At 43.9% G+C, this 19475-nt stretch overlaps 2 protein-coding genes across 2 annotated transcripts; one reads left to right on the top strand and one right to left on the bottom strand.

Annotated features, from left to right (window-relative positions):
- The first annotated feature begins 490 nt into the window (after positions 1-490).
- On the top strand, positions 491-3805 carry rpusd2 (RNA pseudouridine synthase domain containing 2). Its single transcript, XM_086127442.1, has 3 exons — positions 491-1159; positions 2174-2470; positions 2548-3805. The coding sequence occupies exons 1-3, from the start codon at positions 491-493 to the stop codon at positions 3328-3330; spliced, it is 1749 nt and encodes a 582-aa protein (XP_085983568.1). The 3' UTR covers positions 3331-3805.
- Positions 3806-3974: 169 nt separating this feature from the next.
- Positions 3975-18236, bottom strand: disp2 (dispatched RND transporter family member 2). Its single transcript, XM_086127441.1, has 10 exons — positions 18095-18236; positions 15745-15889; positions 13856-14112; positions 13744-13773; positions 13266-13389; positions 11950-12065; positions 11651-11745; positions 10533-10630; positions 9812-9970; positions 3975-9705 (listed from the first exon to the last, which is right to left on the bottom strand). Exons 1-10 carry the CDS (start codon positions 18187-18189, stop codon positions 6445-6447), a joined length of 4380 nt encoding a protein of 1459 aa, XP_085983567.1. The 5' UTR covers positions 18190-18236; the 3' UTR covers positions 3975-6444.
- Between the last annotated feature and the right edge of the window lie 1239 nt (positions 18237-19475).

Below are 19475 nucleotides of genomic sequence, written 5' to 3'. Positions count from 1 at the left end.
ATAAACCATTGATTGAAAACATGCAATACTGTACAATTAAACACATCAGAGTAAATCTGCATACACCGGTTGCTTTTTGTTTTGTTGACGGTACACTTCTAATATTCAAAATGCACAATGTCACGATGCCTTGTTATGATCGACACTTGAGCCTTACAGTACAGTACAATATCTCAATGTTGTCATTATGGTGGCATTTAGACAATTTTATTTTTTGAAGTGGTACCTGTACTTAGAATTTTTTTTTCACCAACTCTTTATAGAACAAATTGTAAACTGCATATAGAAGCAACACAGGGGAAAAAAACATTAAAACAGTAAAATAACAAATTAAAAACATTAAAATCGGAACACAAGTTCAAGGTTTTGACCGATTTCTTATTTTTAGCCCCAGCATTACTCTTTCAAATTGTAACCGACGTGTTTATTTGTTCGGACTACATAATGACGTCACATACGTGCGCCGGCTGTTGGGAAGACCCTCCCAGCGATGCACGCGGCGTGGACGGTCGTAGCATTTGGAAAATTAACTCCACGCTTGTCATTTTTACTTTGCGTTGAAACCACAAGACATTTGGTGAACAAAACGATATATGTTCAGTACAGTTCTGTATCTTTTAATTTCCGTAAAAGAGCTATTTCTAGTCGTAGTAGCCTCACATTTTGGCCAATTTTTACACAAGAGAACGTCACAATTCGTTGTGAGTCTTCCATGGAACTGGAAGCTATCACACCGGTGGAAGAAAGCAGCCCGGTGTCAGCTGAGGGAACCGCGGTGGAAGAGGCTAAAGTAACCAGCAAACGGAAAAGCGACGAGGTGAGCGGCAGGGGCAAAAAGCGCAGAGGAGACCGAGGAAAGAAGCTTCGTCCCGGGGAGAGATATGTGCCTCCTCCGCAGAAGCGTAACCCTGGTGTCAGTTTCAGCCAGGAACATTTCGACGAGACCTCGTACTACTTCGAGGACGGCCTGCGGAAAGTAAACCCGTATTACTTTGACTTTAAGACCTACTGTAAAGGTCGCTGGATAGGGAAGACCCTTTTGGAAGTGTTTCAGAGTGAGTTCCGAGCAGAGTCCATTGAATACTACCAGAAGGCTGTCAAAGAGGGTCGCATCCGCTTGAATGAGACCCCCGTGGAAGACCTGTCAGTGGTCCTCAAGGTCAGTGCCATGATAATTCTAAATACAGTACAGCATTTAATTGCATGCTTAGGATATGCCAAAACATGGAATCTGTCTCTCAGTTTGTGGCTTTCAGTAAGGCAGCAAGGTGACCATTTAGTACAGTTCATTCATTCATTCTCCGAACCGGTTTATCCTCACTAGGATTGCGGGGGTGCTGGAGCCTCTCCCAGCTGTCTTTGGGCTGTAGGTGGGGGAAACCCTGAACTGGTTGCCAGCCAATCGCAGCCATTTAGTACATTTGTATCACAATTACTTACGACTTATAATTAACAATGCTTTATGTACCACCATAATGACTAACACTAAAATACACTAGCCGAATAGTCGCAAGGCTAGTGTTAAAATAAACTCAACTACATTTATAGAGCACTTTAAAAACAACCCTCGCTGCAACTGTCCATGCAATAAAAGTTAGACCTACAAAGACAGTTAAAACATTAAAACAAGATATATGCATAAACAAGACAGGGGTTTTATTGCTAAAATGTATATTTGGGTGTGATTGTAAGATCATAAAACAACTCTACTAAGCCATTCCATTCAAATGTAGTGCACAATAAAGTTTCACAAAACATTGCACCAAATTAAATGTTCAAAAACAAGCAGCTAAAAAAAATAATTGCAAAGTTGAATACAACCGACCTGTTCTTGACAAATGTACTGAGCATGATTTAAAAAAAAAAACAAAACAAGTTTAAGCCAGTGTTATTATGCACATTTAATCAAGTATTTTGTCTCATACAACTCTCGAGGTGGCAAGTGTACAACACTTGCCCTAGATTAACTTTGACAATAGGTGAAGATGGAGTCTATTTGCTCTGACTGTCAGTCTGCTCAAATCAGGCTGTTCATCCGATGTGTTGTGAGTGACTTCCTTCAGTCCAAGTGGTCCTCTGTTTACAAAACAGTTTGATGAAACCCAAGTTAAAATCGGTAATTGTTTCACATTAACGTGCGAACACTGAGGCTACTGCATTGTCCCTGACGCAGAACAATGACCACATGGAGAACACAGTCCATCGTCACGAGCCCCCTGTCGTAGGCAAACCTCTGGAGGTCCTGGTGGACGATGGAAAAGTCGTTGTGGTTGACAAGCCCGCTTCCATCCCCGTCCACCCTTGTGGCCGTTTCCGACACAACACGGTGATTTTCATCCTGGGCAAAGAGCGGGGGATCTCGGAGCTGCACACGGTCCACAGACTGGACCGGCTCACCTCGGGAGTGCTGCTCTTTGCCAGGACTTTGGAAATCTCGAAGAGATTGGACCAGCTGGTGAGAGACAGACAGGTAGGTTCTTTCCTCCAGACTTGTTTCTGCCACTTGTGCGTGGAGAGCATTTAGAGCCTTGCATTTTCCCCTAACAGCTTGAAAAGGAATATGTGTGCCGAGTGGAAGGTGAGTTTCCAGAGGGTGAGTTGGTCTGCGAGGAGCCCATCCTGGTTGTGTCCTTTAAAATTGGGCTCTGCCGTGTGGACCCGAAGGGAAAGGAGTGTCGGACGGTGTTCCAAAGACTTAGTTTTAATGGCAAGACAAGCGTGGTGCGTTGTTTGCCCCTGACTGGCCGCACTCATCAAATCAGGGTGCACCTCCAGTACCTGGGATTCCCCATCCTCAATGATCCCATCTACGGTGCCTCCGCTTGGGGTCCTCACAGGGGAAAAGGGGGGTTGGTGGGAAAGAGTGATGAGGAGCTCTTCAAAGCTCTGGTTGAGGAACATCAGGGCCAAGAGGTCCTCCACCTGCTGGATGGAACTGACAATGGCAGCATGTTGTCTCAAGAGGGACAGAAGGATACTAATCTGGGAGATGGTTCACGTGAAGCTGAGAGGAGTGGAGAAACTCACCAGTCGCAGTCTGGTAAAATAATACCGCAGGCCAATGTGAAGGAGGCGGCATGTGCTTCAGATGTTGTCAGTGACAACACCTTTCTTAAAGAATCTCAGGACCCTCTTCCAGATACATTACATGAAGATCAAATGCAGACAAGAACAGACCCCCTGTGTAGTGAGTGCAAGCTAGTACGAGCTGACCCCACCGAAAAAGAACTCATCATGTACTTACACGCTTTGCGTTACAAAGGACCCGACTTTGAATATTCTACACGGTTACCTGACTGGGCCAAAGATGACTGGTTGGAAGTGGACTGATCCAAGAACTCCACTGAAAAGAGTTATTGCTTTCCACATGAGATGAATTTTGCCGTGATTTCCATGTGGGGTGGACTGGAAAAATATTCCAAAATATGCATTTGTTTTATTGCCTTCTGTTCTTACAAATTAGCTTTCCCATCTGGTACCAACCACATTTGTTGGCCATGCTACAAATCACATGCATCCAATGAAAAAGATGGCATAGGATGAAGAAAGGACATTAAAATTTTATTTTTATTTTGTACTGGTATGTGAAAATGATTGGCCTCTTATGATTGGGCCTTAGAGTTTCATTAGTCTGCTACATTTTCATAATGACAGGGTAATTCTGTTGAGGACACCAAGGACACTTTATAGTGACAATGACCAAGTTTCAGCTCCAGAAATGTTTCCGCCAACCTTTATGGAGTGTCTCTGATCGTGAATGTTCAAGGAATATTTTCCCATGATGAATAAATCCAGTTACTTAAAAGGCTTTTTTATACTAAGCTTGTAACAATGTGTATCAAGATGAAATTAAATGTTTGGGTTTACATTTTACATAGCCTAATTTTTCAGCCACCTGATTTTCTCTCAAATATAACTTCCCAATATTGCCACATTAAAAAAAAAAGTACCGGTAATTCATTTTCCAAAGTTGTGGACACATGGTTTATTAAAAGAAAGTATGAGCAATCAGCTCTTATCTTCAAAGTGAATGGGAAGGTGAGGTCTGAAGTGGAAGTACTGCATGTGTTTGAAGGGCATGTATGAGAGTCAATGGAGATGCTCATTATTTTTTTTTCATAGTTTCGCTGCGCAATAGTGCGTACATGCAGCAGAATCTTAGAAATCCTGATAAAGTGGACGTGTGAGGCAATGAGAATGACAATGACTTTTTCTGTTAAATTCTTTTAGCTTAAGGGTAATAAGTTGTAAATGAGCTGTGGAAAAAAATAAAAGCAAATAAACCTCGCTGCAGGAAAATGTTTAATTTCATCTGAATGGAAAATGTAACCGTTTCAGGACCTGTTAAAGGCAGTGCCCTCCATGACCTTAACTTCAGAAGCGTGAAATAAATGAAAACGTTCTACATGTCCGATTAAGTTGTTGCGAAGGCTCGTTAAATTGTCGCAAATAGGAACGTCCCGATCCAATCACGTGATTGCAAATCGAGGGCGATCATGTGATTTTTTTCAACGGAGCCGGTATCTGATGAAAAGGATTGTTTATTTATTTATTTTATTATTATTTAAACGTTCAAGATCAAAACGCTACAAAATAATCCAAACGTGCTAACACAACAAAGTTTGGTTTTACATTGTACAATGTCATGTTTCTGACTTTTTATGTTTTAATTAGAAGCGGGGTAGTTAGTGACGCTAACAGAGCAAGTTTGAGTTGATTTTGGGAATGATACACAAAGCAATTGGCACTGATTTGGTGGAAAGTACCATATAATATAAATTTATATAAAACAACATACAACACATACAAAGTGATATGTATACATATCTGTATGTATATTTCGCTATTAATTTTTGAAAATCTGATTCACGTTCTTTTTTTCTTTATGCGTTGCCAAATGAAGTATCGGACTTGGTCTCGGCAGATACTTAAAACGAAAGACTCGGACCCGTGTGGAGAAAAAAAAAACATGATCGGGACATCCCGGTTCACAATGCAATCTAGGTTTCCGAGACAAGTTTCTGAACCTCAAGACAGTATACTTCAATTTTACACTCACTATTGTAGTACTGTATATGGTCATATACCATACTGCTACATAATGTTACAGCAGTGTCGCAAAGTAGCAGTTGACTGAATGCGAATACCTGTTACAGCAGTTGGAATAAAGACCGTTGGCAAAACAAGTCGTAGTCGTCACATTCTCAGACACAACTATGACATCACAATACGAACACTTTCATGTACCTTGCGCACATAAACAGCTATTTTTGCATATACGATTCATGATGTTTGGCACGTTTTGTTCTTTTCTGTTTTGTAATGAAACACGATATGATACTCTTGGAGTTTGGGAAAAGATAAAACATTTCTGTTCCAAAGAAAATTGCCCCCTCACCCTCTTTTTTTTTTTTCTTTTTCAACAACGCTGCAACAAAGTCAGCAATGACTCTTCTTTAATTATCATAACTCGATTACACTTCATGGAGTCTTATGATATACTGAAACCCACACATACTTAAACGTTCACTTAATAGCACAAGCACACTTTGCCAGCAACTCTTGACAATTGACAAACATTGAACTGATGGCTTCCTCAAAGGCCAGAAGAGACAAACATTGTGGTCCAGCCAACTCAAACTGATGCATTTAGAGTCTAAATGCATTAGTTTGATTACAAGTCCACATGAAATGAATTCAATCATTCACATCGAACCTTAATTGTGTACCAACCTTTGCCGGGCCGGATTAAAAAGACCAATGGGCTGGATCCGGCCCGCGGGCCGTAGTTTGCTCACATCTGATTTAGACCATCACACTTACTTGCCGATTTGAATCAATTTTGATTGTAGTTCAGACTGGTTTGTCTGAACTTTAGCAGACTACACAGATATTTAAACCTGAAATATAAATACAGTACTGTAATCTTCAAAAATCTGGATGTGAATACGTTTGTTGCTTTTGCTGGACAAGAGCACCCCCTATTGACCAATGTTGTAACTACAATTGTGTGTTATTTCACGTTGCTTTACCTCAATCGGCCTTCCAGTTGACACTCGGGGTCTTTGGAGTACTACGTCGATGATGTCTTACTGTTCCTTCTGATTGTTCCTCCTGATATTGTTTTGTTGGTAGTCTAGTAAGGTTTTGACAGTGACTTGACCCAACTTTGCGCAAGTTTTATAAACATTAATTTTGGAAGGAAGTCACTATTGTTTTGATTAAATGTAATCTGCGGTCAAATCTTTCCATTTTCTTTGGGGGGGTGGGGGGCTGTTTATAAATGTAAAAGGCCAGTGATACATGTGCCAGTGACACAAGCTTTTGCAATACGTGATCATGCTCGAGTGGATGGTTGGCTTTAGTTTTTTGTTGGCCAAATGAGTTAGTTTCCATATACTTGCATAAAGACACCAATTAAGTCTATTCATGCATGTCTTCTGCTTATAGCGCATCATTCCGTTGTCCATCTCTCTTTATCCAAACATCCGGGAGGTCTGGCTTACTGTTGGGTAAAATAACAATTTCCTCAGTCTGACTGCTCCGACCTTTACCACCCATCTCATAAACTGTCTCTTTGAGTGAAAGACGCAGAGTGTCTCTCTTCCTATTCAGGTGTCCCGGTTGTAACTGAGCTTCTCCGACGCTTTGCTGGGCATTGGAAGACCCGGGTTTAATGTCACTCAAACATGTTTCGTTGGAGTCATCCAGAAACTCGCAGGAGCTCAGAGACTGCGAGGAGGGCTGAAGGATTCTTTCTTCTGTGATTTGATCCTCTGCGCACAGACATGGCTGGTCAGTGGTCTCCAGTGTGTGGCTAACTACAGTTTCATCCATGCTGGAGGAGGATGAAAATGTTTTATTGGTCCACTGCTGCAGCGTATTTGAACGATTTTGGCAGGTTTTACAGAGCCTCTTGCCACTGGCCATGTCATCTTTTGCCAGGCATACGGATCGTGTTGGGTTCTCTTTGTATGGTGATGAAGTCTGCAGAGCTGGAGGCGCTTGGCGACGACACATGTCCCCACTTTCCCCATCCAAGGATGCATCCCTGCCACAGTACTCGATCTCATCAGAGAGCACGGACGGCCTATTGGACAGCTTACTTGTGCAAGTGCTGTTCTCAAAGCTGTCACTCAGTCGATAGGCCAAAGGCTGCAGCTCGTACTGCTCTGGCCCCCTGACTCCGCCTCCTGTTCCCGTCTGTTTCAGCCTCTGTTGGTTTGGATAGAGGTAACAACCCGTGTCTTTGTCATAAGTTTGCTTTGCGCTTGCTCCTCCTAAGGCCCCGTGAGTAGACACGGGGCCCGGTTCTGCTCCTGAACAATATGACAGCATTCCCCCAGACGGGTCAGACAAACACGGGACTGGATTTTTCCCACGTCCTTTCTGAGGGCCAAAAAAGCAGCACAGTGACTGGAAAAAGAAGGTTGCAAATCCACATGCTACGCATTTCACCAAAAACAAGAAAATTCCCAATTTCCTGAAGAGCAAGACTGTCGAAGGCAGCATGATGATCCCAGTACAGAAAAATGCGCCAGAAACTATTGCTACAGGACAGCCCATTCTTTTAGTCGAATGTGCTACTTTCCCGATTTTGTCTGAGTGCGGTGCAAAACAATAGGACATACAATAGTTGGCCACAAAGTCAACAGATAACCCGGCTGCAGATGAGATGAGGAGAGCCTCGATGCCACTCAGTTGCCACTCCAGGAGAACCAGGAGTCCGACAGTGACGAACACGCTGCCACCTACTGCCACCGTCCCAAACAGGCTTAAGGGAACATTGCAGGTGGTTAAGAGCAGCAAAACAAACGTAAGAGACACCGAAGTGCCAGCTACCAGCAACATCTCCGAGCTCAGTGCTTGTTGTAGGTCAAAGAGAGACAGCTGACTGATGAACCAGCCGTTTTCCAACCCTGCCGGCGCCCCCGATATTTCTTTGTTAAACCACGCCAGGGTTTCTCTGTAGAAAACCTTTGTTTGGCTGAAGTTGAAGCTGTAGCGGTATGTGGTTTTGAATGCCAGCACGAGGGCGGCAATCCGACCATCTGGCTGGAAGTACACCCCGCCGCCATGTGTCAAACGGCCCTCGGCGTGCCTCTCCGCCAACATCATGCTCAGGCACTTCTCAAAAACACGAGGAGGGAAAGGGAACGTGACATTGTTACAGCAAATATGGAGTGTGACGTCACTCCCCGCGCACCTTCTGAGAGAGACCCAATGCAAGAGCTGCTCCACAAAACAGATATTATCTGTCATGGCTTCTTTGTCCCCAGGGGAAGGCGCAGAGTAAAAACTTTGGTTTTGCACATGTCCGCACAGGTCCCTCAACCAAACCTGAGCGTGAGATCGACTCATTGTAAAGTCAGGATCGAGCACCAAAGAGCCGTTACTTTTTGGGTTGAAGTGATCGCCGTTATCGGTGGCTTTGATGCCCCAAACAAGCATCAGTGTCACAGGCCGATCTTCTCCATGCATCTGTCGGTCAAACATAAACATGTGACGATATTCCGCATCGTATCGCTCAAATGGGTGACTGGAACGGAAAAGCTGAGTGATTGTGCTGTCGAGTGTCGGCAGTTTCATTCCTGGATCAAAGCAGGACATGTAGGTGCCACCCGCAGCCAGCACAGCGAACCAGCACACCCAGATGTATCGGAACTTGACCACTCCGCAAGGCAGGATTTTGAGGAACACTAAATTGGACGTGTCGGCGAGACCTCGTTTTAGTTCTCTCAGCTTCTGCCCAAATGTGAAAAGGAACCGCTTGCGTGAGCCCGCATCCCAGAAGCCTTCTGGCTTTTTGACACAACAGGGCTTCCACCCCGGCGGTCGAGCGGATGCTTCCGTGTAACGTTCACGCAAGATAAAAGAGCACGGCAGCCACACAAGTGCCAAGAGGGAACTAACAAACGAGGCGGTTCCAAGATAAACCGCAAAGCATCTGATAGCCGTGATGCTGCTGAGATAACCGGAGCAAAATGCTGCGCTGGAAGTCAACCCCGAAGCTAATATCAAATAGCCCATTTCCTGCAAAACCCTGTGTACTCTCTTCTCCAAGGCCGCCGAGGGCTTCTGGGACAGCTGCATATTCCAGAAGTCTGCAAAGATAAAAACGTGATTGGAGCAACTTCCCAGGAGAATAAGCGCCGCCGAGAGGTTAACCGGTGGGAAGAAAGTCAGGCGAAATGCTACTTTATAGAGGAAATAGGAAGTGAGGAGGGACCCGCTGATTGCTACCACAGATAATGCCACCATGAAGAGAGAGTGAAGATAGAGAGCCATTGTGATCAGAAGGGAAATGATTGCGAGAATGGGGAACACCGAGTCTCTTGCTAGATAATACTTGAACAGTGTTTGCTTGATTCCGAGGTCCATGCCGGTGATCGTCGTGTTCTTATACGTCAGATCTCTTCCCTTTAGACTCCTCATGTAGATCTCCAACATGCGTTCCCCCTTTTCCACCGGTAGAAAGAGAAGACTGTATTTGAGGGTGGGAATCTGATACTGGGCCGTCTGCGGTCCAAGGAAATCTTTATCAACCAGGAAGTGCAAGATTTGGAACACTATGCGGGACTGTTTGCAGCGTGACGGGACAGAAGAGCAGCTGCCATGTTTGGGTCTCTGAAAACAGACCTCCGCTAGATGTCCATCATGGTAGTACGGCGCACACTTGCGGAGGAGGTGAAGCGCCTCCGAGACCTAAGGGAAAACAATTCATTCGACATGAAATGGCTTTCAATCATGTCAAAAAGGAATCGCTGGGCCAAATGGATCCCCGATGTGTCGGCAAGTCTGTGTTTGCTACCTGTTGTGCGGTGAGGTCAAGGCAGAAGGAGGCGTTAGTGAGGGCGGCTAAGTAATTTCCCAGGGACCAGCTGGGACAGCAGCCGCTTCTTGATGCCATCTCAGCCTCGCCTCTCATATGTTGCTGGCACACATCCTGGAACGGAGCCTTGGAGCGTATCTGAGACAAACAAGGGAGACGTTTTTGAACGCGTTCTGTGACTAATTATCCAGTTAAGTTTCATGGGAGCCAACGTTCCCAGGGATTTCACAACGGCTTGTCAAAATGGGATGATGATGCTGGTCAACAACAAATTTGAATCAGAGATGGCTTCACTTTTTGTTCTAACACATTGGCCTTTTGAGATATTTTCTTTTTTTTTTTCAGAAAAAAACAATTCCACCTTTTGCTGAAGGTAACACCTAATTCATAAATATTACTGACGTGCTCACCATTACATCCTTTTAAAGTTATTATTATTGTTATCATTATTACTATTATTGTCTGAAGTAGCAGTCATACTAATTACTGTAATATGAAAACCTGACGTGCTAGAAGTCAAAAAACAAGGGCAGATTCTTAAGCGGTGCAAAAAAAATAAATAAATAAAGTATACTTGCATCTCCGATGAAACAAATTAGTATACATTTGTTGACCGGAGTGATTTGAGGAGCCTAGGAAGCAAGCAGATGGCTGAAGAATAATGCTGAAATGGATGCACGAGTTATAAATCAGATCATACCCTGGATTGCTCCATCTCACACATGGCATGGATGGCCTTCAGGCTCCAGAGACTGGCTGAGCTTTCTGAGCGGAACACGAGCTGCGCCAAATGCTCGCCTGTGAGGAGGAGACGGATTGACTCAACATATAACATGACAACTGAGGAGTCATCCTTTTCTTCTGGCATTTAAAATAATTCGGTGATTTTGGGCATTCGATAAAACAAAACGCGTCGCGCTAAGCCTGTGAGGGTTCAGTATCAAAACAAAAAATGTACGGTAAGACGCAAACCTGCGTCGCCTCTTCCAACTCCCAGTTTGTGCCACGTGAGTGTACGGTTAAACAATCCATCATATAATTAATATGAATAATTATTCAGATATATTTCTTCAGTGAACCTCCAACCAACAGCGTGTCATGTCACCACTTAATTTGTTGCCGGTCATTTGACAGGAGATAGCAAAACTGTGGCTACTGCTAATGATAGTTCAACTATATAAGTACTGTTTAGCTGAGCGGAGCAAAGATAGCTAGTTTAACTAATAACCATAAAATTGCGGCCCTTCCAAGCTCATTTAACTCAGTTGTATGCAAAGAAGGAAATTGTGTTATCAGCAAGCCTCATAATGTGCTTCTCCACGTCACGGGCAACACGTCTTAATGTGTTCATGCACCTTCAAAGACACCGTCCCGAAATTAATTCAAGTGGGGCATAGAAGAGAACACAGTCTACTCAGACAAGTGTATTCTTATACGGATATCTATTTTTATAAATAAATAAATTAATTAATCTCACAATGTGTTTATGGACCCTTTCATGCACCCCTGGAACCTGATAACACGATGTAGTACTGTAGTAACCGCTGTCCCTGAAAGGGTTCATTTGAAAAAATTGAACCATATGCCAGAAATTGAGATCTGAATCGATCAAACCGCTAGATGGTTAATTCTGCCTTTACAAAGATAACGGTACTCGACAGAAGCCTCACTACCCATTTTGCCTCTCAAATGCAAACTACCCCCCCCCCCCAAAGAAATCTCTTAGTGTAATGCGAAAACCCCACAATAACAAACATACAGGATTGTTACATGTGCAAAAATAAAAATGAGGCAGACTTCTGATCAAGACTAACTCACCAGGTGCGTCACAGAGGAATGACTCTGAACTCGAGTCTCTGGCTAGCATCCTCTTGAATCGAAATCCAGTAGTGTTGTGGACGACATCTCCACGGCTGCAAGTCACACAAGACTGTCCTATTGTTTACTGCTTTACCATCTCAAAATGATGACCGCCAAGAACATCATGAAACTGTAAAGACTTGTAACTTTCACAGCACTGAGAGGGAATTGTTCTCATGTCATCTGTAATATCTGTCCGTGCGAAATAGCGCTGGTTGTCTCGAGAAGCGTGCCTTCCGCCCAAACTCTCCGCTGACCTTTTGCTGAGCTGCTGTGGCAAAAGAGACAATGGTTTCCCCGGGCCGGTGTTCTCCTGCAGCTTGGACAAGCTGGATTGGCGAACTGCGATATTTGTTCCTCGTGGCTCAAAGCCCTGAAGAAACAACACACACAAAACAACAATAAAACCCCCCCCCCGACAAATCAAAACAAGGCGACTCTGTGGATGCCCGAGATCGGCTTCTCCGCAGCAGTCACGCAGCTGTTTTCAGTTACACTTCAGCTACACGTGGATTGTCCTCAACTGACACCACAAACAGGACATTTGATTTTCCCTATCAATTTATCTCCAGTGAGAATGCCTCGCTTCTTTCTTTAATTAAAATTCATCAAGATCACAGAGCGTGTCACTACATCTGATGCATTGCGAAGAATGATCAAGATGTGACCAAAGTCATTCTGGAAAAAGTTAACCATCGACCCGAGGTGGTCCGGAATTGGTCGTATTTCAATTTCAAAGAGATGGTTCCCAAGGCGAGTTCAATTTTACAGGCTGTATGCTTTGGCGTAAACAGCAAATTGTTTCCTGGCTGTGAATGAGTTTCCCTGAGAAATCCGTTCTTATGAGAATTGTTTGAAAAGGACTGCACTGATTTGTGTGGACAACTGAAATGTTCTGGTTGCAGTGGAAACTGGAAATTTGAACAACCCAAATGTCTTCCAATTTCAAGTTTGACCAAAGTTTCCAAGAAAAATAGTCCTGGTTTTAAAGCCGGTATCGGGCGGACTTGAGCAAATCTCTAAACTTCAGATTCGAAAGTGTTTTGTGTTTTCCATTAGATTTTTTTTTTTTTTTTGATGCCACCACAGATGGGACTGGGATGGCAACAGCTGTGTTCAGTGACTCCAAACATCAAAGGGTGAGTACGCAATTTGTTGTTTTAACATGCTATTTTTGAAGCAACATTTATCTTCTTTTTACACTTGTGTCGCAGTGAAGAATGATGAACTTTGAAGCAAACCATTGACAAAGAGTTGGATGATGGTGACAGTTTAACTCTTTCAGGGACAGCGGTTACTACAGTGGACAGCCTATCATGTTATCAGGTTACAGGTCATCATTGTTGGTGCATTAAAGGGTTAATACAGCCAATTCTGTTATTTCTGGTGGGAAAAAAATGCGATTCGACATTGAACGCATCAGAGCTCAATAAGCTGACTTTTTCCCTGTGCTTGAATTTGTACCGCGATGACCCCAACCGTGACCTACTGGTCTCATTTGAACATGCAACTGCTTGTCTTTTTGTACGTCAGACAAAATATTCTGACGGGGACAAAATTCTCAACCACTCACCAGCAGAGGCTCGGAGAAGTCTGGCAGTGGTCCAATGAGGAGGCCGGCCAGAGAACATCCGAGTAGCAGCAACGCACATCCCAGCAGAACCTCGAACGGGTAGTTCACCAGCATCTGGGAATAACTGTCAAGCGGAGGTAGGAATGAAGACCGCAAATGATGAAGCTGTCAATGTCGGAGTAAGTGTTTCTTTTTTTTTTTTAATTTTTTATGCAAACAGGCACAATGGGACACTACAATTCAAGACCAGTAAAATTTACAAAGACATTGGATTTCTGCAAATATTAGCTAGGGGTCTTTATTTACCCAGCTGCAGATGGATAAAACTTCATCAGTGGCATGGCGACTACTTGAGGAAATATCGTGAATATGGTCACTTCACAAATTATAAGTGTGACTGTTGCAGTTGATTTGGGCCTTGCAAGTGGGACATGCAATAGATCTCTCTCTCTCTCAAAAAAAAGCAGTCTTTTCTTACTTTCTCACAAAGCAGTCAAGTCCTCCATCCCTGTTCAAAACAGCAAGACGCTTTTATTTAGATAGCACGTTTCAAACGTTATTACAAATAGAAATAAAGTCGGTAAACACACCCAAGTGTTACCACGTGCTGCTGCGTCGGTCTCTGTGCGCTGCCTTCACTGGATCCATGCAGCCAGTGGCAGTCCATCGCAACGTTCTGGTGAGAACGTTGATGGGTTGAACTACAGCTGTGGCCCACTCGCACCGCCGCACTTGCCCCTGTGTGAGCGCCGCTGGTGCTGTTTGACTCGCAGCACGCGCTTGCCTCGAGTGCATCGTACGGGCTGCAGTGGGGGCATTTACGGAGCTCAGCTTGACCCCGAGGAACCTACATGCAGGCGAGAGAGAGGGAAAAAAATGCTTCCAGGCAATGCAAAAGGGACCTCGGAGAGACGTCTATCTGGTAAGACCTGCGTCTTTACCCACACAAGTCAAGCTTTCAAAAATGATTCTGGATCTTAGACTGTTGCAATATTATGACCCTGTTAATCGACGTAGAAGTTAAAAATGTTACAGGCTAGCCCTCTCACTCCATGAAGTGGTCTGACTTGAAATAGGAGTCCACCTCAGTTCACAGAATTTGACAGAACAAGCTCATCACTTTATGTTAGACTTGAAAACTCTCAATCAAACTGTTCTCGACAAGAAATATTTTGGGCAATAAAATTCACAAGACTGTAGTGCTGTGATTAGATTTGAAGACGACAAACCTGACAGGCCAAAGCTGTCACTCCAGAGATCAGACTGCCTTGAAATCTCTCACAATTCCACTCCACTGTCCTCCACAATAAATCATTTCGAGATTAGAATTGCACCAGATGGTGGTGCTATTTGAAGTTAGGTTTGACAAACTAAACCTATCCTTTCATAAAATGGGATTGACTTGATTAATTAGCCACCCCATCACAGAAGCGCCCCCCCCCCACTTTTTTCAACCCCCCACACCCCCCAAAGAAATTCTGGGGGGGAAAAACAACTGGTAAATACTCATTATGGCGAATGTGGAAAAATGATCTAGCAAAACAGAAAATGCCCCCCGCAGAAAATTAAATACTGAAAAAAATGCAAATTCTTGGGGAACAATCCGTGAGTATGCAAGGAGTCGACTGTAGGAATAAGTTGTAATATCACCATTCAGTACGAGATGGTATACATGACTTGGTTGCACTTACACCGGTTGTTGTACTGCGAGTAGGCCTAATATTTTTTTTGCAGACTGGGAAAAAAAAAACCTGAGTGAGTTGATTTTTGGGAAAAATGCACAAAATTAATTGCTTTGCAGTTCAGCAGTTTTGTGTTGTCCTTGAATTGTCAATTGTAAGCAAGAGAGCCCTTTGTTTGCTTTAAACCCTTTGTTGTTGGATTAGGATCGCGGATCTTTTATACATGCATTGAGAAATGTATTATAAAAATGAAGTTATGAAAGAGCCTGTATTTTGTGCACATAAGCACATTTTTTATCCATAGTTAAAATGGCATTTTTGTCACACATCTGTTTGAGAAGCGTGTGATCCTATGTGGCCCCACCAAAGTAGCACTGATGAAAAATCGGGGTCCCCTTCAACATTTAAGTTGGCCATCCCCATTTTAGTTCATGGAAATTCAAGACATGGTGGTTCTTTTATTACGTAGATTTAAAAGTTAAAAATTGGTCATGCCAAGTCTCTCACTCCATAAATTGGATCGAATTGAAATGTTTCACTCCAGTCAAGATCATTTTCCTTCATAAAAAGTCATTTCACTTGATGGTGACACCGTTAGTAGATAAGAGAATTACAAATTTGCCTGGCCAAGCCCGTAACTCGTACACGAGTAAGCCTGACTTGAAATTTCCCATATAAGCCCATCTTATTGTCAGCTGGAGGATTTTACCAGATGGCTCACTGACCTCATGCCTAATGCGTGGCCGTCGTCGTATATCATAAAACACAACACTAGCATACTTGTGTTTCATACATACTTGGTGATAAAGCTGGCAGGATGAAGAGGGTCCATCGAGGCTGCTGTAGCTGTCACAAAGCTCCCGATCAGCTTGGATGGCATTCAGATCGGTCTGTTCCGGATACCCGCTGTCGGGAGGGCACAGCGACAGCACCGGGATCCCGCTGTGGAGGACGGGTCACGGGAGCGATGACAAAATCAGTAGTAGTTGTGAACAGAGCTAATGAGGCAAAGAACGGAGCTCCGGGTGTCACGCAGTGACAACTGGAAGCAGGTAATTAATGAAGAAAGCAGGAAATGGGAAAGTAAGAGAGTAAGCAGATGTGACTCATGCGGTGTCACGTCTAATGATATGCTGATACACCACATCCTTGGGTATCCATGGACCTTGAGCTTTTATGCACGGCAACTGGCTGGCATGGGTTGTTTTGCCAGCAGCCGGTCTTGTAAACTAATCGGCGAACACAACGCCACCAGGCAGCGGCAGGGCTCGTTTTCTTATTGTTCACGTGAAACCAAAAAAGACACACCGTGATGTAAGACTGCATACCGGCTTCGGGATAATGTAATACGAGACAAATGGATGAAAATGATGAGAGCAAGCTCCCTAGTCCCAATTGAGTCGGCAAAAGAGAGCTCGGAGTAGTGTGCCGCCTGTGTGGCACTTGCTTGTTTTTCCACAGTGGACTCGATGCGACCGCACTTCCTATCGTGGCGTCACTATGGCAACACGGTAAATCAACACAGGCAAGTGACCTCACGGTCTGTAATGTGCGTCTCTAATAAGGCACAGAATGGAGAAGAGCACCTAAGCGCTGGTCTGAGTTGTTTGTCGCACATTAACCAGTAACGGAGACTCTTCAAATTTTAACCACGTTTAATGTCTGCTCCTTTTGAGCGGATTACTGAATCATTATTAGATGCTCCCTAGCAGAGGTCTTATTTTGTCTGCCATGTCGAGAGGCGGCAGTAATGAGCAGAGAAGCGTACGACGCAAGCAATTTGAGCAAGTCATCAATATTTCAGCCAATGAGTCCAAAAAGAATCCATGGAGATTTCAGCCAGCGTCACACCGTGCTCTGAATGTAAATTCTTATTGCACCCTGACGCCGGGCCAACCCAATTCCACATCACAGCATGCAAAAATACACAAAACAAAAGGTTCTGTTTTATTAGGTACACCATTCCCAGATGTTGTCAATTTGTGTGCCTTTTTAATTACGAAGGAATCGTTTTATATTTACTGCCGCTGCCCTGCAGTTATGCAAGCTTCTGTAGCCGGTAGCGGAGCAAGCAAACTAGATGGAACATTCAATTGTATTTACATTTCTTCCATTATTCTATACGTTCATCTTTTTTATTCCACTTCCCACACTTTAGGCAGGATACTCTGTGCACGGTTTGCCAGACAATCACAGGGCACAGTGATTCACAACCACGGTAAGAGATCATCAAGTATGCCGGTAAGTATGCAATTTCACTTAATCTACTAATTGTATCTTTGGTTCTATTGATCCTAGCGATGTATAGTGACAGCCAGAACAACCGAATGCTCTTACACAAGATGGCAGAAGCGACAATTAATATGCTGTTGTCATATCACACAAAGTACATTTGGAAATAGAAATACAATCACTTCAGTGTACAGACTTCTTCTGATATTTTGCTCAGGGATGTGTTGTGAGATGCCCTGCGACTGACTGGCGACCACTTCAGTGAGTTCGCCTTTTGCCCAAAGTCAGCTGGGATAGGCTCCAGCACCCTCCCGCGACCCTTTTCAGGATGAGCAATGTTGAAAATGGATGGATGGATGTGTTGTGAGATTTTTGGAATGTAAAAAAAAAAAGAAGCTACACTTGTGCCATCTTGCATCAGTTACAGTGTTGCTTAGTTTCAAATAATTGTACTGAGAAGTGAGTATTGTTTTACTATCATATGCATACCCAAGACGGTTCATGTTTTGAATCTCAGGGTCAGGCCTGCCTGCGCCAAGTTTGCCTGTGTGTGTTTTTTGCTCCAGCTTTGAAGAGTGAGCTGTATTGGGTCCAATTGGACTGCCTAGGCTGCATTTACATTGAGAGGTTTTCCTCGTAATTCAGTGGAAAGGGTCGGAATATTGTACACAAGTGCATAATTAAATAAAACCATAAATAACCACGGTTCAATAAATGCCTTTTTGACACGCACTGATCAATTGAACAGTATTGTCTTCGCAAAGGCACTATTTGCGATCTCTTGGATCTGATTAGGTGTCGGCGTACCTAATTAAGTGTCCAGCCCGGTAAAACAATAGAAGCTGTCGGCGCGTGCGCTTAATTGTTCACAGCAATGTGGTTTCTTTAATCGTGATAATAACACAGTGACTCCACCTGTGATAAGCCTCTTGGGTGTCCCTTTCTTCTGTAGAAGAATCATCCATCACTATCGCATCCGTGCTGTCCCCTGTGGTCGAGCCAGCATCCATCTCCTGCTCGCTTACATTTGCCGAGGACAACCAAAGTGGATCAATGTGAGAAAGGTTCGAGCAAATAACGAACACTCCCCGTCTGCTCTGGACGCGAGCCTTGTTTCTGGGGCGACTACGGAGCACCGCCGGAGCTCTGCGGGTTAATCTGCCCGGAGCTGAGCTCCGATTGGCGGATCCATTGTGATGCTCAGAGGACGCCGCCCGGTGCTGTCCAACCCGCCCGAGTCGCACCGCCACTGACGGATATAAGTGGCTCTCCGTTGTACGGAAGCGACCCGCTGCTTGAAACGGTTCCACAATCGGTGATGTTACATTAACCTAATTAATTGACGATGACGTCATTGGAGTAAAGCGATCGCTTCGATGTGGCCTTAACATTAGGTACACTTGCACAACACAAGTGTCAATGATTGTGTCTTTATAGAGATAGTAATACACCGTTTTCATGGTGAGTCATATAAACTATATTATTGCAATTAAATGCATTTTCATCGTGGACTACAGTGATGTTATCACTGTGAACATCCATAATGTAGATTATCTCCTCCAAATATAAATACTATTGTTCAAATTACGGTAAAAAGGGATTTGATGGAAAGAAATGCCTGTAATTTCTAAATAGTGGTGGGGGATGGGTAATTTGTTGGTCGGCCTTTCTGTGTCAAAATCCATTTTGCAGTAAAAATGGAGTGGACAAACTTTACTTGCTTTCATGGGTGACAAAACTGATGTAGCGGGAGAGATCGGTCCCCCAGTGTGTTCAGCAAACAGATGCTGGATAAACACCAAGAGGTATAGAAAGACTTGGTTTTTGTTTTGCTTTGTTGACCTGGAGAATGGTTATGATTGTATCCCAAGAGATCTTGTATATTGGTATTTAAGAGATTGAGAAGCTGATCATCAGAACAGGAGGAAGGGCTGAGTACAGAGAGACGGATGAGTTTGGTTTCGACCTGGTTTCGGTCCTGGGCGCTTTCCTATTTTTTGTAGTACTGGGTATGATTCGTGAAGAGTACAAGCGCTGGCGACCCTTGCTTGTATGGGGCCCTGTGCGAGATCCCCTTTCGTACTCCCTACGTAACCCTGCTGTTCGGTGATATTGCTCCTTATCTACTGCAGTTAACCGTTCTCTTGGCATACCCTTCATTCCCTCAATAACTCATAAGCCCCCTCAAATACAGAGGTCTTCAAACAACGAAGATGTCAAACTTATTTGATATTGATTCTATTGATTTGGGCAACACGCTGGTCGACTGATTAGCACGTCAATTGGTGCACAAATT

Source organism: Hippocampus guttulatus, chromosome 13 (assembly GCF_054856545.1).
Source record: "Hippocampus guttulatus isolate MCC_2025c chromosome 13, RoL_Hgut_1.0, whole genome shotgun sequence".
NCBI classification, from domain to species: domain Eukaryota; kingdom Metazoa; phylum Chordata; class Actinopteri; order Syngnathiformes; family Syngnathidae; genus Hippocampus; species Hippocampus guttulatus.
This window is presented reverse-complemented; position numbering and strand designations above follow the sequence as displayed.

Coding starts and splice junctions, on each gene's coding strand:
- disp2 (XM_086127441.1), bottom strand. CDS start 18,189: ATGGATGCTGGCTCGACCACAGGGGACAGCACGGATGCGATAGTGATG. Junction 11,746..11,949: donor CCACAGCAGCTCAGCAAAAG/GTCAGCGGAGAG, acceptor TGTGACTTGCAG/CCGTGGAGATGTCGTCCACA. Junction 10,631..11,650: donor ATTCCTCTGTGACGCACCTG/GTGAGTTAGTCT, acceptor TCCTCCTCACAG/GCGAGCATTTGGCGCAGCTC.
- rpusd2 (XM_086127442.1), top strand. CDS start 491: ATGCACGCGGCGTGGACGGTCGTAGCATTTGGAAAATTAACTCCACGC. Junction 1,160..2,173: donor ACCTGTCAGTGGTCCTCAAG/GTCAGTGCCATG, acceptor TCCCTGACGCAG/AACAATGACCACATGGAGAA. Junction 2,471..2,547: donor AGCTGGTGAGAGACAGACAG/GTAGGTTCTTTC, acceptor TTCCCCTAACAG/CTTGAAAAGGAATATGTGTG.